Here is a 17,581-nt window from a genome sequence, read left to right on the forward strand (position 1 = left end):
CCACAGCTTTCTTCATTTCTCATCCTTCAGGGAAAAAGTCACATCACCTCGTGCACACCTCCATCTCCAGATAACATCTGGCTGCTAAGCACAGGTTCCTTGTTCTGAGCTGGTCACGTTCCCTATACAAAACCATGCTTATGCTCTGCAAGGAAAACCCCCTTCCACCTAACATACTTGTGTATAGGAATGCTATATACATAGTCTACAGCTTTTCCTCCCCAGCAAAGGAGCACACAGCACACCACACACTGCATTTCCAAGTGATGAAATCCTTTCCAGCCCACTTGTTCTTCAGCTGTTAACTCATGGGTTTGAGCAGCGTTTCGGATGGCAGCTCGCAGTCTGCCACAGTGTTAGCTTCTGTCCTTTGATTAAAAACAAAATGCAAGGGTGCAGTCACTAGGTCAGAAGAGAGATTGTGAGAAACACCTGAATGCCTTTTAGGTTATGTAAACTGAAGTCCTCCAACCAAACATCCACCTGAAATCAGAATGGAAAGGTGGTAGAAGGTACAGTTATCACCTGCTTTTCTCAGTGTTCCCATTTACCAGTGTTTGACACTTCTGTTCCTCTTCCAACATGCCAATATTCTTTATTTCAAGGGAATGACTATCCTGAGATTTTAATTTATAAGAGTATCTGAGCAACATATGGGGAATGAGTACTTGCTATAGCAGCCAACAAAGGCAAGTCGTTGGATTCGATCCTAGGAAAAAAAAACAAAGAAGAAAGAGACTTTAAAATATACAATCACTGACAGGAGAAACAAGAGGATATTCCTCATCCACTGTAAGGAAACTCAGAGGGTTGTAAAACTCAGAGGCTGTAACCAAGGCCATTGTTTAATTATTTGTTCCTAATTTACTGGCAAAAGCATAAGATGCTTCAACAAACAAACAAGCAGTGTGCTACCATTCGAGTGAAAAAAGAATACTAGTATTACTCTTTGCTACATCATCTCTTGTGCTACAAATAAGGACTTTTATTTATTCACCAATCCCTAAGCCTTAGATTGCAGCCTTTGCCATCAGTAGGCATCACAGAGCCCAGCCAAAAGAAAATATTCAACATCAGCTTCTGGAAGGCTCTATTTCATGTTCTGGATATAACTCTGTTCAGTTTACAGTAGCTCTTCAACAAAAACGACCAGAAACTGGAATTATCTTTTACACAATAGCAGCACCATAAAGAGTGCCTCTCAGATGCCATGCATCCTCGAAGGCTGTGCTCTACTCAAGTACCATTGTTGGATGACCTCGCAGTAACCAGAACACAAATTCTCTTCAGCTTTAACACTTAAGAAGGACAAACAATTAAGTCTTGCTTTTGGACTGTCTCCTGATACTCAGATTGCCCACGGGAACCCATTTCTACACTTCTACAGAAAGGGAATGCTAAATATGGAAAATAACAAGTCCCCATAGGAACAATATGACTACGTTCAGAAACGGGAAAGGAAAATAACTGCCTTAAGTTTCATCAAAAGCTGTTATCCACAATACTCACCCCAGTACAATTCCTAGCTCCTTAACGTGCACTCTCGTATGTCCTCGCAGATATTCTGAAAGCATTTTGCTTTTGAGATACATCTCTTGTAGTCTATCCTCAAGATGCATTATGCACTGTAATTACAGACCCAAAACTTCAGAATGACTTTAACAACTGCTGTATTACAGAAATTACCTAAAGTAACGATGTGCTGATGTATCTTAGCAAGGACAAGTCTCCTCTCCAAAAAGAGAATTGGATATTTTAATCTTAATGTAATTGGATATGTTGCAGTTCCACTGACAAGCTTAAAATTTCTAGAGAAGTGGGATTAGTTCAGTTCCCCAGGCTCCAGAAGATGAAAACAAGAAGCAATGTGCAGAACCTCACATTATCAAGTACACAATCATCCAGCAGGTGGAGACTGCAATTAGAAACAGCACTAAGTATCTTCAGGCCATTGCCCTACACATAGTTGAATGGAGACAGGAAGACAGGCTGCTGGTCCCAAGAGCAGCAGTTTGACATACTTAAATTCAAGTATACTAGGACTAAAGGATTATAGATTACAGATAAGCACCATTGCAGTTTCTGCTACCCTCTCACCCTGGCATACTGCAGTATACAGCTGCCAGCCTGAAGCACAAGACACCATAACTCATCTTTCATTCAGTCCCAGGTTGACTTTTGTTGTACTACAAAAAAGTAATGTCCTCTGCAGCAACGCATCCAACTCTAAATGTTTCTGGATTTCAGTATCCTCCCAGAAATCCACTAGGAAGCATGTCAACAAGCTGATCTGAGGAGCTGGCTAGAATACACATAGAATTGAAAGGTCAGGTAAACACAGGTATATATGTATTTGGAGGGAAGAGAGAAGGTATCCACTAGCTGATGGAAAAAAAGGACAGAAAACCACACGGCAGAAACTGGCTTAGGTAGACAGAAGCTTCCAACAGTAGATAACTGGGGAAATCATACAAACAAAATAATCTAAGTCCAATTTAACAATCCTAATCATAAATACACGAGGGCTAATATTGGCTAAGCAATTTAGTTCTGTCATGTCCATTTTGGGGCAGTTAACTTCAGCCCATTATAAGTAAACTAAGTTTGAACCAGCACGAGTAACTGAACATAGCACGTATTATACCACCTTACTGAGATCAATAAACCAAGACCTGACAGGATCCAATAAAACAAGCAGCATACAAAACACACTTGAAAACTGTTTAGCTCAGTTAGCATTAGCTTCTGTTTTCAGTAAAGAAATACTTACAAAGTCAGCTGGGAGGTTGAGTTTGTAAAGCTGTAAAATAGACTGCAGTAAACTGGACACTTGACTTGACACCAAGACATCTTTGCCTAACTTCATATTGTCCATCATTTTTCTCTGGCTTGTAGCTACTTGGACATTCAATTTATCTGTGTCTGCAATAATACAGACAGCTTCTGCTATTGGTTCATCTAGCACCGGATGCTGCAACAGATACAAGATAAACATTATGCCACACTTCCATACACATAACTCAGTTTGCTGCTTCACTTCTATTCACACTGGGGCAGGAGATAATAAAGCAATTGGATCTTTTTGTCCAAGAGAAAAAAATAAGTGTCTCAAGAAGAACAATACCAGTTTGAGACAGATTTGACATCCAGAATCACTGTTAAGTATAAACTGCCAATTCAGTAAAGGCATTTAAATATTTCTAGTAGTGCTTCAAAAACCTCAACTCCAACACTTTCTTTTCCACTGAAGATATTCCACCTTCAATGCAACAGTTCTTTCAAAACGAAGGGGGTATTCATTCCACTGATGGCAGTGGTGAAAGTAAATTTGACATTCCATATTTGTGAGGGATTTCACTACACACAATGAAGATAACATACACAAAAAAGCAGTATCACATTAAAGCAATTTAAGTTGCACAAATCATCATTTTGGACACTGCACTGAAGTCATTCCAGCAGGGTAATTCTCAATTGCTCTGTGAAGAAGCACTGAGCAATCGCTAGATAAACACAAAATTTGCATATTAGATGCATTCAACTTTACAGAAAGATTAGTTATAAGTTAGTCATTCTCACTCTTAGGTACTCCAAATATCACAAAGATCCTGTCTACAGCCTTATCTACTTTATTTATTCAGTCATTTCTGCTACAGTCTAGTAAAACACATGCTTTCACAAGACTTATCTGCCTTGCAACATAGGACACTAAGGGGCAAGCTGCTTCCAACAACGTGCACGTCACCTTCACGAAATACAGACAACTGCCTCCAACTGTGTCTGAAAACAAGGGGTTTCAGAGATTTTTCCTCGTAACTTCAAGCTGCAACCATTTTTCCCTGCGTTCATCTTCTAAGGGAAGACTGAAGAGAACATAAGGGAAGTGATTCCTGTGTGAATAGGTTTCTTACGCAGTGACTTAAGGGGTTTTCTTCCAGGAAAGAAGGTGTGTCAGGTGTGGCTGTTAAGAAGTAGTGAACAGAAAAAAAGAAAAGCAAGTTCTAAAGTACAAACTACCACGTTTCCGTAGTTTCTCAGCAACATCAGCAACTTCTACCAGGACTTAGAGCAGTACTCGAACTCACATGCATCGCATGAAGTAGGTCTGCTAGTAGACACTGCTTAAGTTTTTCATCATTATTCACTCCGTGCAGCACCAGATCAGGCACATACGTATGACAGTAACCACCTAGAAGTGATCTTCCGAAGTTTTTCACGCACTGACTGCTGACTGTGTTTGATCTGAAATAAAGAAGTGGAAAGGAGATAAGATTCCAGCCTGACAGACTCCATTCAGAACATACCATTGCATTAACCCCAGCCCCACGGTTCTATTGCAAATTGTAATCAATAACCGTACTAATAATACTGTGAATCAATTACCAGTGCTCTTTGAAGCCGTGATTTTGTAACTTTAATTTCGTATTGATTCCTTCAAGTTTCAGAAGAGGCAAAACCACTTGGACTAGGGCTTGTGGTAGACACGATCCCTGTCCTTCTGGGTTTAACCTGTTTGCTACATTTGAGCTCTCAAGCTCAGCTCAAGCAACAGAATCTTTCTAGCTACGAAGCTTATGCATCAGGAAGCTCTGTGCAGATCTGTAAAGCCCAGAATTTTTCAAATGGGATGTTCTTACTCAAACACTGAAATCTGTTCATCTTCAAGTTGGACAGCCTATCCTAAGTGTTTCAGGCAAACAGCCTCATCGCTTTCATTAAACATCTGAAGAACAACACTGTCAAAAAAAATCCCACTGCAAATAACAGCTTGCTCTTGGTCATCTTTTTGCCAAGTCTGTTAACAATGTGAAATACATCACCCAGGTCTGTTACGGATTTGTTTGCAAGGAACTCAGTCAAGATCCCAGCAGCCTTCAGACTTGAAATTCTGAATGCAACCCATCTTTACCTTGGTAAAGGGAGTTCCACTTCCATGAACTCTTCAAGTCGCTTGCTGACGTTATTGTGACGCACTTCATCAGGGACACAGCAATCACCTTCTTCATCGCTGGCTCCAAGAGCACTGTCTGAACTCTCATTCCTTGGAATGTCCCCCTCAACTCTGAAAGAGCTTTTCCTCCTAGTATCCTCACAGTGGACATTTTTAGCACCTTGTTTAAGGGACTCCTTTTTGACAGCAGAATCTACTTCTACACAGCCAGGTGAACAGCTCTCCAGATTGCCAGAGCATGAAGTTCTAGTTTCTTTTGTGCTTGGCAATGCTACAGTTTCTACGTTATCAACTGACAAAAGCAGTTCACCAGATATTGTGCTCTCTAAATTCATTTTGGTGCCTTTCTTTTCCGTATCTTGGTGATGAAGCATATTCTCCTGCCTGTCACAAGACAGGATCTGTGCATAACAAGCACTATGCTTACTGTGTGGCAAAAAGGCAGCTTCACAGCTTTCTTTTTGGTTCTGGGAAGCATCCACGGTCAGATCTGTAGAACTTGAGGCACAGTGTATCATTACCTCTGGACTTTTTCTCAATACCTTCAGATTCTCTTCCATTTCTCTCCTTCGAGTTTCTAAGTCTGACTCTGGCGATGCAGAGCTCCCAATCTGAAAGGTGACCTTCTCTAAATGCGAATTCCTGTGGCCAGACCTTTCAGGACAAGGTAAAGCAGATGACCTACTAGACAACTGCTTTTCCACTTCTCTTTCGCTCTGGTTCTTGCTTGTCCTTACATCCGTTAGAGCCTCCAACTGTGACAGCTCTTTGAAGTGGTAGGGGACAGTTCCTGTATCAGCAACAGCTCTCCCGCTGTCTGTTGCTCCTTCATGTAAAGTGCTCACTAGACAGTCAACAGACGTTTCAGAATTCTGGCTGACTTTTCCTACTGCTTCTTTCTTTTCTTTTGAAGAGGATGGCACAGCATAAGCACCTTCTGGGTTATATACCAACTCTGCAGTAGCACGGTTCTTACTTCGATCGTTTTTTGGAGGTAGGGTTGGAGGCACAAGAGCAGGTTCGTTTTTGACAGTGACAACCACATAGTCAGACTCTTCTACCTCTCCTTTTTCTAGTGCAGTTGTGATCTTGCTTCCGTTTAGCACTTGCTCTTCTTCTCCAACTGCCTCAGTCCACGTCAGCTGATTTTCCTGTAGCTCAGAGCACCGAATGAAGTAAGTGAGAACATAGAGCAAGCGCTGCACCAACTCTTTACGTTTCCCAACAACAACAGTCCGAGTCAATCTAACTGGAGAGCCTATGGCACCATAGAGATCACCTAGACAGGAAAGTAAGAATTTCACATGGAATTACATTTCAAAACAGCATTCACTGCAGACACAGATCAGACAATTTATTTCATGCTCATTTATAGAATTCTACGGTGCAGAATAACAATAGAAACCCCTTGACACTTCCCACATCTGGTTTGCATCCAGTAGGTTTTTAGTGCTCTTGTGAGGGTTTGGCTGTTACTATTGAGTTCCCTTCAGTGCAGGTTTTTATTTATGAAACGGTTAGAAGATATTATCACGTAGAAACTCCCATAACAGATGGTGAAGAAGACCCAGCTCTCTCCAAAGCTAGCTATGCTGTTTTCTAAGTCACTACTAGCTCTTTTTTATTCCTCTCACATAGATATTGTTTGATCGCAGTCACTTTTTTCCTCTCTGTTAATCACACAAATTCTCACATAGATGGGGACTAAATTATATCTTTCAGGACTGAGATACTCAAAAAGCAGAGACAGAACCAGAATCAGTTTAATAAATGCAATTCTCAAAACTTCCTTACTGGGCAATGCACGTGTTACTGAGGTTGACTCCAAGTACGAGCCTTTTACTTTGACTGAGAGCGGAGAAAGACTAAGAAATACATTCACTATTTAAAACTAGCCAATCTAAGTGATCCCACTGAAAGCAAGTTTCTGGTTTTGGGCGTTATAGCAACCTCTGAGCCATACAGGACCCAGAAGTAATAAGGCTTCTGACTTCATTCCTGAAGGAATCGATAAGACAGTAATTCCACCACTCCTGCTTGCAGTCTCCCTTGCCAAGATCTGTCAGTTCCCACAATGCAAGCAATGCACAGGAGAACGGTGCCATTGCTCTCCTGTCCTCCCCCCAGTTAAAGGTACTCTTGCAACCAGTCCCATGGACTAACATGCAAGGACACTGATTCCTCAGCACTGGAAACAGAGCTACAGGCTATTCAATTTGAACTCCATTAAAATCAGTGCCTGTGGGGCCACAAGGGCTATCAGTTTGGAAAGGCAATAGAAGATGCCTTCTTCCAAGTTGAGCACAGTTACTATGGAAATAAGATTCAGGCTTCGTGTTCATTTGCACAATTCACTTTAAATGAGACATTAATAAGACAGCAAAATTCACAACTGCAGCCATCCAAACATGCTACTGTTAAGCACATTAGATTGAAGTTGATGTTTGAAATACTACACCTTATTTACAGTGTTACCTACAGTTGTATCAATGTGTAGTTGCAATCTATATTTAGTGGGAACACAGCACTGAAGGTGGAAAAACGTACATAAAAATACTTGATCAAAAGTCATTGCCATTTTAAAGCACTGAGTTTCATTGTTGTTTTTTTTCCCCTTTCTAAAGAAAGAGACCAGCAGAGGGCAACATCTTACTTCCCACGTCAGTCACTGCAACCACCTGACACTAGCTTCTGGGCTTTGAAAGAACAAAACCAAGTCAGAAAGCATTTTGAGAACTCATCTGGGCTAGTGCTGGCAACAACACACACCTTCGGAAGAGGAAGAAATGATTCCTTCACAAGTCAGCTATGGTGACTCCCAGAGGCTCCACAAGACCTACTGCTTATTTCACACCCCCACTCTAGCTGGTTTGTATACCCCTAGGCCTGGCTCCATCCTCTACACCCTGAGCAAGCTTCTGTCTTTTTCCTCCCTGGGAAGTCTAATCCATTACTGTTCTGTGTAACCTTTTAGAGACGTGCTAAAACAGGAAACACTTCCACAACTACATCTCTGAGGCAGCAATTCTTAGTTTCTTGATGACAGTGGAGAACTAAGCTCGACAATAAGCAAGAAACACCTAGTAGCCCACGGTGTGCCCACGTGTTACTTTATACATCAGTATGGGCTAATCTGATGCAAAACTCACACCTGCTACACAAAGCAGGAAGCATTTTCAATGGAGGCACTGCTAGTTGCTAGACTTCGACTCTGCTGCTTGGTGTCCACGCTAGCTCTGTGAAGAGAAGGGGAGTGCTTGGCCACTCTCAACTACATTCTCTCCATCCACACTGTTTCCCTACGTTCTTCCCAAACTGCTCAGGGAATTCACAGCACTTGCACCCTTCTTAGATGCCTAAATAAGTTATGTAACCAGGCAGTGTCACAGAACAACAAAGTACCAGTGAAGAACACCAGGCCATACAGACAGGCCTCCAAATACACTCACTCAGCTTGATTCAAGACATGTGTTTTTAATTCCACCCAGCTTATACCAAGGCAAATCAGCAAATGTGATCCAGAGTTCTACCACCACCACTCAAGTTCCTCAAGTCAGTGGCAGAGGAAAACAATGACTGCGAGGTCTAGCCTGAGAAACAACAACTGATTTTAACTCTATTCGCAGAGGAATTGATGCTTCCAAGTAGCTTAGGGAAGAGGAGTAGATGTTAGCTATAGAGAAAACTGGAGCTTTCAATTTTCCACTGACCAAGCTGTGCCCAAAGAGGGTTATACGGATGGGATTTTGCCAGCATGCTCACAAACTGTGAAGTACGCTTCTCAGAGAAGGCCTTTATAGGAGGATGGTCAACTGGCATGACTGTTGGGACCCAAGCCAGATGATACGTCAACACTGCAGTTAACAAAGCAGCAAAGAACCTAGGAAAAAGAAGATATCGTGACCAAAGTAACACAAGCAAAAGAATAACACATCAAATGCTTGAATACGTCCACAAGCTCTCAGAGGCTGTAGGGTGAATAACTCAAAAGAACAGCACCCACACAAAATAATGAGGTGGATGGTGTATTTTGCTTGGCTTATCTGGGTGGTAAACAGACAACCAGTAAATAAAGAGAGGCTCACCTGGAACTCCACAGGGGAAGGATCTCCAACAAAAGACCCTTCCCCAGTGGTGGTCAGCCCTTAAATGGGGTCTGGGAGAGGTGGAGCCAGACTCCACCCCTTCTGGTCACACAGGTGCATTGCCTTCACCTGTGCTCCTGCAGCTGACTCAGTGCTCACCTCAGGTGATCCATCAGTGGTTCAGGCCCTGATTCAACAGTTCCCATACAGAGGCATGCATGCTTTCAGGAAATATTGAGAGTGGGAGGCATAGAGCAGAAGAAAGCTTACTGATTTTTGTTGATCTGTTCTATCAGAAATGTAAATTCTTTAAGAAAACGCTGGCATAGCTGGTTCTTTTCCAGGTTGTTGGACATCATATTAAGCCACACTGGCTCCGCAATCCTTGGAACAGAATATAAGTTCCAGATGGTCATTCTGCTCAAAAAAAAAATCCCAAAATTTAAGTGTTAACATGCACGTTTTAAATTTGCAAAAACAAGCAGAACATTTTCACTCCTGTTGTCCAATGCTTTTTATTTATTCATTTAGGTTAAGAGCTAGGAGACAGAAAATGTGCGTGCCTAGAAAACATCTCCAGCTATTAATGTCCCACAAAACTAGTCTGTTCAAATCCATGTACAAAACAACAGAGTCTTGATACAAATCACATCTTTCTTCCCTCTCCTGCATTCTTTTGTGTATTCACATTTAGAGAAGTTCAAATCGCTTACTGTGGGAGGATTAACATTCTGTCCATTGCAGTGATTTAATTCCATGTTTTGGAATTTACAGAATCTACACCCCACCAATGCCATGTCTCTCTGTTGGCCTGCCTCTCCTGAACTGTCCCTTTCTCCCTTAAGTATCAAAAAGGAGGCCTTTCACAGCAACTTTTCTGTCAGTTCCACTGCCCAGCATCTAGTTAGGAGTAAGCAACTGATCTGTCTGAATATAACAATCCACTTGTCCGCACCGACATCACCAAAAGCCCAACTCTTGACAAGGTCTTCAAGAACTAACAGTCCAAAGTACAACTGGGCAAAACAAAGTATTGGTTTCACTTTCCTTCTGAAAAAATGGCTGAGACAGTTTTGCTTAAGTTTCCTAAAAGCATTTACGTGTTACTCAGCACCAAAAAAAGAAAAGAAATCACACTAAATTCAAGACCAGCTAAATTACAAAACCCTGCAATCAAAGGGACAAATATCTTTAGAGGTGCATGAGAACAGCTCTCCTCATAAGTCAGAATTCCATCAACTCACCTGAATTCTCCCAGGGCATCCATGACACGGCTGATATAAACCTGCACTCTCTGGCTGGATTCTGCTATTTTTCTACATGAGATCATGGCCTTGATTAAGAGTTAAAGACAAAACAGCTTCTTAAAGGACTCGCATTCTTCATTTTTTTTTTTCAGCTTCATTAACATGTCAAAATAATTGAGATCTAGCCCCAGTGTTATGCAGCCACTCAGGACAGCAATGGCTGCCAACCTCCCTCCACCTCATGATGTAGAACTAAACAAGGGGAGATGATAAAACATTGCTGAGAGCAAGGGGAAGGCAGCAACAAACATTTGTTGTCACTCTTTCTGTAACAGCAAGCAGGAAGAGGACAGAACATCATATGCTCAGACTCTAGGGAGTCAGGACGACCCCAGTGAAACATGACAAGAACAAAAGAAAAGCCACCCATAGCAGAAAACTCTCCATTTTCATTCTGCCTAGAAAGGAAACCACACCTTCTTTTCAGCAAAAGTTCCAACACTGGGCTCAGGCTCAAGGCTAAGGAGGGAGGGAAGCTTCAAACCACACATCTCCCACTCATCACCTATCAGACTCTAGAATACTTGCATTCTGTTTGACACTTCTGCTTTCACATTAAAACAAACCAGCGTTCTGTACCTTTTCTATTGCATGCTTCAGTTTGTTCATGTGGGATTCAAAGAGAGGGAAGTGAGAAAAGAAGAAATCCTGGAAGTTTCTCTGCGCATCTTCTTTTTCAGGCAGAGAGAAGATGATGCTGATGGCAATTTTTTTCCTCCGGACCATTGCAGGATTGGAGCTGCAGCTTTCATCAGCCATACTAAACATTTCTTCTGTTGACCTAAAAGATAAGTTTTTCTTAGGACAGTTAGCTACGTATAGAAAGGTCAGTTGTCTTCTATCCTTAACCCTATAGATTGCAAGGAAATTTATTCTTTGGTCTCTTTTGGCCATTTACATAGAACTGAAAAAAATATCTTTAAGTATTTTATACCAGTAAGCAAAACAATACAGTCAACATTTCATTTGGAAGGAATGTTTTGACTGAAACATTCCTCCAAACATTGAGGAACTATGAGGAGAGTATGGTAAGTGCAGATAAGAAAAAGCCACAGGAACATGAAACAGACCCATTCATAGCAGCAGCCTGTAGAGAAATGGCAAGATTTTGGACTTTTGGTGAGTGAAATCTACAATGCCAGTGAGCAGCAGTTAAATGCTTGAAAGCTTTCAATATCAAAATTATCTTGAAATGCTTGTCACATTTTTAATCCACTATGGAGCAATTATCAAGATGAAACTCTGAATCTTAAGCTTTCATTCTGAGTTTACTCTAAAAAAAGTGCTTTGCAGTTTAATTGGTTTATTAAAGCTACATGCACAAAAGTTTCTCATCATAAAAGTACAAGTCCAGGAATACAGGAAAAAATAAACACAACAAAACACCAGCAAAAACAGTCTGTGGGAAATTGGAGTTCAAGGCAAAAACACAACCTCATTTGAACTTCAGGAACTTGCATGCAGAGACAGAAATTCCCAAGGAAGTTTGGAAAGGATGGGTCAAGTCAGCAACTAAGAAACATCACAAGTATTTGTACTGCTTCCCAGGAACAGAAATGGAAGAATTGCAGTCTGCAAGAAAAGCCTTCTCAACAAAGCTGCTGAACTAGCTTGTCTGCCAATTGACTACATGAAGTTCCAGCCACACATCTCATTTTCTGAGCTATTGGCCTAAAATATTGTGCACTGCAACCTGCAGAGCCTTGGCTGTACAAACTGAAACGCGAGCTCTGTTGTCACTGAAGTATTCAGCCAGAAACCTACTGTATTATGACCACTTGATGGAGAAACAAGTATTGGGATAGACCTTCTGGCTTAGAAAGAAGCCCAAACCAAAGGTAATTGTAGACAGTTGAACTAATAATGTGCTGTTTCCAAGATCTCTTCACAGCATGGATTCTCCAACACGGAATAAAAACAAGCAATTCCCACCAGTGAACAAGAAGCCCAGAAGTGGGGCAGTGCAGTGAATAAGAAGCCCACTTCCCTTTAAAAAACGTTTTATTTTTTCTAATACTTCAAGTAACTTTCTATCAATTATTTCCAAGGGGAAATAATTCATTTATTCCCCTTCTCAATGTTTTAACTTCTTTTGCATGTACACATAGTCTAGTTTCCTGGAGCAATAAGGCTAAAGAGTACTTCCATTTGCTGAAAGCAAAATGTCTGTTGCTCATTCTTGAATGCAAGAGTGATTTAGAAAGCACGACGGCTACGTGAGCACAACTGCACAACTCACATTAAAAATGTTCCCACAAAAATATCCAAGAAAACGGTTAAATGGTTGGAGGTAAGAAAGGAAGTCACTACTGAATTGGAACATATTTGCAATTGGGCCTCTCAAAAAAATGTGTTTTTCTTTTTGACTGACCACATTTCAACTGGCAGCTTTTAAGATTCTCCTAACCAAATACAGCAGAGACAAGTCAACAGTAGGAATTGCTGGTAGTCCTCCTCTAATTCCAGGCTGACTCTGGGTGCAGGTAGATGAGTACATACGAGCAGATAATCAAGACCCATTCACTATTTTGCAGCTGACAAGAGAAGAATTTACTTATTAGCTACAAAAGGTCTGCTGCATTCCACACTTCGTACTACCGAGTTGCAAAAGCTAATAAAATTCCAAAACAGAAACCAATCACAGCTCTTTCCCTCCTCCTGCTTTGGCAGAAGTCACACCAGGAACATCCTGTATCAGCCAAAAAAGCCATCATGGGCTATTACTCCAGGATTACAGTACGTGCTCAATGGTCAGACTTCATCATAACGTTACATAATTAAGGCAGCAGTGGTGTTATAGACTTTCATCTCCATGACTTGCTCCTTCAGAAACAGTTTACTCTTTTTCAGAGTGAGGTCTATTGACACAGCCTATCCATTCAATAAAAAAAATGTACTTCAATCAGGAGTACATTTTGAGTGTACATTTTTGAGTTTGTGTGTACTTCAAATCAGGCCTTGTAGCTCACATCCAGTTAAAATCTTTCCTCTTATAGGCAATCTTACATGAATTCAGAATAAACTGCCAGTATTTTTTAAGCCACAATTTGTCACTTTAAAGAAAAGAGGCCTAAGCACTACTTAACTTGAATTATTGGCAAACAGCTGTTGTAAGCAGAAAAGTGTTACGCTCACCATCTTGGAATAATTCCATTCTCTAAACTGGTTGTTTGACTTCGGAGCCAACGACGTTGATAGCTGCTAGAAGATGACGACAAGGAGCTTGGAGATGGAAAAGGAGTAACCAGAAGGCTGCTCAGAGATGCTATCAAAAAAGAATGAAAAAACCATACATACACTGAACTACACTGAGTACAAGTTAAATACTTTTCTTAATACACTCTCTGGGAACAAATTCACACAAATATTCTTGCTTGCTGATCTTCCTGAAACAGCTAGAATAGTTTTCATTTAACTCACAGCAAGAAGAGCCACAATTACTTTAAACAACTACTGCCATCTCAGGATGTGACTGCTTATAAGGAGAGAGACCTTCCCTGCAAGAACACACTAAAACCAGTCTCATTCTCAGTAAAAGCATTCTGCCATCAGAGGTGCTTGCATTCCATTAGACTAGATAGAGCTCTTGGTCTCCTGGCCTCCACTTTCTACTCAGTGCTAAATTTTCTTCTCTTGTTACAGTAGAAGTTCCAGCCAGTTCTTTCTGTAGCTTAAATATTGGTAAAAAGCCAGAAAATGATGGCTGTTAAAAAAAGACAAGAATGACAAATATTCTTGTGTGAAGTCTTATGATGAAAGCAGAAAGAAAACTCCATAGATACAATCTTTTTTGCATTTTAGTTCTTCAGGTGCCTGAATTCCAGGTAATTTGATAATTACCAAAGTAGGCAAACAAGACAAACAGCAGGTACCTGATCGAGCAATGCCACTGTCTCTGTCCTCATTTTGTCCTCTGCTGGGCATATCGACAGGTGTACTGTGGGCTAAAACAAACAGATCAATAGAAAAATGTTACCTAATTTGCTGTACTGTTTGCCAGCATTTTAAAAAAATGTTTAAGATTAAAGGTCATATAAATACCAAAGTTACATCCCGTAACACTGCTTCAAATAAGCAACAGGTTGGGAGCAGAGGCAGTAGCAAACTCCATGCTCCGTACTCATTTTTACCAGAGGAAACTAGTTACCCAATCTACAAGTTCCTCTAAGAAGCTTAAGAATGTGAATTCTCTTCTACTAGAAATCAAACACACTTGGAATAAGAGGACTGGTGGTACTTCTACCTGGTAACTTTGACATTTGCTTTGTGTGCAGGATTATCATCTTATAGAAGTTAACATCCCAATTGAATAGTCAAACGTGAGGTCCATTAAGCTTGTGATTCACTCCCCAAGCACTAGGTTTACTATCTACAAAGTCTCACAAGTAAGAAACATTCCCTTTATGTTGCACTACACTGAGATGTTAGTAGTGGAGTCACCAGAATCGTAGAGCATGCAAGATTTGCAAAGGCTGTGAAGAAACGCATTGGTATTTTAGTTCACATTTTCACCATTAACAAAATTAAATAAGCCCAGTACCTACCCACCTGCATGGATCATCAGTATGCCTGTAAGAAGGCACTACGTAAAGCAGCTTTCAGTCTTGGAAAACTAAAGAAATTGTCACTGCTGTAAAAACTTTAAAGCCCCTGACACTTAGGTCAGGAAGTAACACTGAAAGTCTACTGTCTTTTCTATGGAAAGTTGTAAGGCATAAGAAAAAGCTGTACACCAGCAAGACACTTCCACACTAGCAAGAAATCAGCCATAACGCAAGAAACATAAGTTCTCTAAGAAATATAAGGGCTCATTCATTATTAGACACACTGCATAAAAGTATATTTAAAATTAAACACTGGAATTACACACCAAAAGATGAACAAAAAGCAATTTCAACTAGGTCTGGGTTTTTTTTTTTTGCAAGAAAAATTTTGAGTATAAAGCCAGATTTCCGCTGTCACCATCTCAGCCCTTCCTATTTCTAGAGAGTAATTATGTCTTCTTTGCAAGGAATCAGAAAGAGCTGAATTTGTGTGTGCTTATGGATGGGTCACACTTGGGTTGGCATTCCACACAAACCTGCAAAGAAAGAAGCACTGCGGATGAGCCGGAGGGGACCTCCTTCAGACACACCCTGCAGCAGTTTGCTGCTACACAGCTGTAACACACCTAGGAAACAAAAGCAATGTAGAGAAAACACAAAGGGGAAAAAAAAAATAAAAGGTGATGCACAGGAGAAAAAAAAAGAAACCAACCCTAAATGAACAGATGGTATCATGGTATCACAGACAGAAGTAGAATCTGGGAATATTTACCTAAATTACTTCCGCTGCGACAGGTACCCAAGCCATTCTGATTAGAGCTCAGCTTCCCAAGGCTGGGATCTTGGTTAATGTATTCAAAGCTATCCTGTAAACTAAAAGAAAACCAAGTGAAAAAACCGTGACCTGCTTACTTGATCAACAGCCATTAATATCAGCTTGAAGAGTAGATACAGAAAAACGAAAGCTGAAGATTAACTTGACAGTAAAACCAAAGGAACCAGTATGTATTCTGAAACTACAGGCAAACAGTCACTGATATCTATATAAATTCCCTCTTTGAATCACATGTGGGACTCAGAAACAAATGAGAAACAGTGCATATACTGCATTGAAGGAAACTGAACAGACCTAAAGCTACTTCAGCATACAGAGCATCACGCCTCTGGCAGAAGGAAGAGGTAGAAGTTTTGGAAGTATAAGGCACCTAACCTCTGAAGCTTGCTGCAGAGATTGCTGCTGACTCAAAGTTAGCAGAAGAAACTAAACTTTTCTTCCTTTGAAACTTGGACAGCCTGGCAGAGATCTAACAGGTCACCACCTCTTTGCAGTATAGCTTTCATTTCTGGTTTTCTACTACATCTTGAGCTAAATCAGTCTTAAAAGCAGCGAGAGAAGATCTACAGAAAGAAAGATGAAGGAAAGACAACTGCACTGGAGGGTGCTGAGGAAGAAAAAAAAAACAAACATGTTCTTACTTATTGTTGCTTCCACTGAAGCTTCCTACCCGGGCTGAGAAGACTTTACTTATCATCAGCTGTGGGGGAGAGCTGAAAGGATAAACAGTCATTTCAGTGAGTCACTAGCTCCGAGCGCCTGATGAGAGCGTGCCACAGGAAAGGACACTCACCGTATGTAGTGAATTTTCAAGGTGGAGCCTTTGTAGCTCATTGCCACGGAGCCAAACATCATTTCTCCCAGCATATTGACGTCAGAAGCAGGTCTAGTGTACTACACAGACAAGAAGGAAATAAATAGAAGAGTCAATAATGACTATTTCGGTATTACTTCATAGTGCTACGATGATAAATTTTGGATGGAGAAGGCATTCTTCTTTCCCATGAAAACCAAGATCCTGTGTGGATCTAACACAGTGAATTTAAGTACAACCAAGGACAGCAATGTTAAGGCTGATTTTGCTTACAAAGGGCTCACTGTTACGCTTCTTCCAGGGGTGACTCCAGGGACAAATAAGACAATTTGCCATACTTCTAAACCAAACAAACACCAAAGAAAACCGTCTGCGTGTCCAGCAACATTCCAATGTAACAGAGTGTTAGAAGTGACAACAAGTCTTATGAGGAGCAGCTGAGGGAGCTGGGATTGTTTAGTCTGGAGAAGAGGAGGCTCAGAGGAGACCTTATTGCACTCTACCACTTGCTGAAGGGGGGTTTTAATAAGAGTCCCCTTAGTCCACCATGCTCAACAAATCTTTGAAGAACTGACCTGAAGCACAGTCATACTTACAACTACTACAAAGAAATGCCTAGTGACAGCTTCCCATGACTTTCAGAATTAATAATGCTATTAAGTACTTCTGTAAAGCTTTCACAGATAAGGCCAAGAAGGAATAAAAGCTTAAGATATGTCCATGCAACCCTACTCTACAACACTTTAAAGATGATCACAAGCTTGAGCTGCTTTCTTGAGCCTGTAATATTTTTTAACTATTGGTTCAGCCCATGCAAGTTAAAGCTTCTTTATATGAAATAAAAGCAAGAAAAGTAACAAACATTACCTGATACTTCGGTATTTGCTCCTTGACATTATGCATACAGCTTATTGAGGGGTTATGGCAAGAAACGCTGTTGTTGCCATTGCTTACTTGACAGTTCCTGACAGAAGTCTTTACAGGAGCATCCTCTGCCATTTTCTGTGTCAAAACAGAGTAATGCAATGAAAGCAATCAAAGCAAA

At 40.8% G+C, this 17,581-nt stretch overlaps 1 protein-coding gene across 4 annotated transcripts in view; it reads right to left on the bottom strand.

The window, feature by feature from the left end:
• Positions 1 to 269: 269 nt before the first annotated feature.
• Positions 270 to 17,581, bottom strand: part of FNIP2 (folliculin interacting protein 2) — a 33,604-nt gene continuing 16,292 nt past the window's right edge. For 2 of the 4 annotated variants that reach the window (XM_065736236.1, XM_065736235.1), the window contains exons 3-18: positions 17,404 to 17,538; positions 16,516 to 16,616; positions 16,364 to 16,435; positions 15,660 to 15,760; positions 15,424 to 15,513; positions 14,216 to 14,287; positions 13,479 to 13,608; positions 10,923 to 11,124; positions 10,281 to 10,369; positions 9,307 to 9,453; positions 8,662 to 8,831; positions 4,910 to 6,230; positions 4,086 to 4,242; positions 2,771 to 2,971; positions 1,510 to 1,625; positions 270 to 709 (exon numbers count right to left, since the gene is read on the bottom strand). In XM_065736236.1, coding sequence (XP_065592308.1) covers positions 631 to 709; positions 1,510 to 1,625; positions 2,771 to 2,971; positions 4,086 to 4,242; positions 4,910 to 6,230; positions 8,662 to 8,831; positions 9,307 to 9,453; positions 10,281 to 10,369; positions 10,923 to 11,124; positions 13,479 to 13,608; positions 14,216 to 14,287; positions 15,424 to 15,513; positions 15,660 to 15,760; positions 16,364 to 16,435; positions 16,516 to 16,616; positions 17,404 to 17,538 — 3,183 coding nt within the window. In that variant the 3' untranslated portion in view covers positions 270 to 630. The remainder of the gene's footprint in view (positions 710 to 1,509; positions 1,626 to 2,770; positions 2,972 to 4,085; positions 4,243 to 4,909; positions 6,231 to 8,661; positions 8,832 to 9,306; positions 9,454 to 10,280; positions 10,370 to 10,922; positions 11,125 to 13,478; positions 13,609 to 14,215; positions 14,288 to 15,423; positions 15,514 to 15,659; positions 15,761 to 16,363; positions 16,436 to 16,515; positions 16,617 to 17,403; positions 17,539 to 17,581) is intronic. The other 2 variants (XM_065736238.1, XM_065736237.1) reach the window with 1 other exon arrangement.

The sequence above is a fragment of the Cyrtonyx montezumae genome, unplaced genomic scaffold (genome assembly GCF_038088225.1).
Source record: "Cyrtonyx montezumae isolate F1298 unplaced genomic scaffold, pur_monq_1.0 scaffold_2, whole genome shotgun sequence".
NCBI lineage: Eukaryota > Metazoa > Chordata > Aves > Galliformes > Odontophoridae > Cyrtonyx > Cyrtonyx montezumae.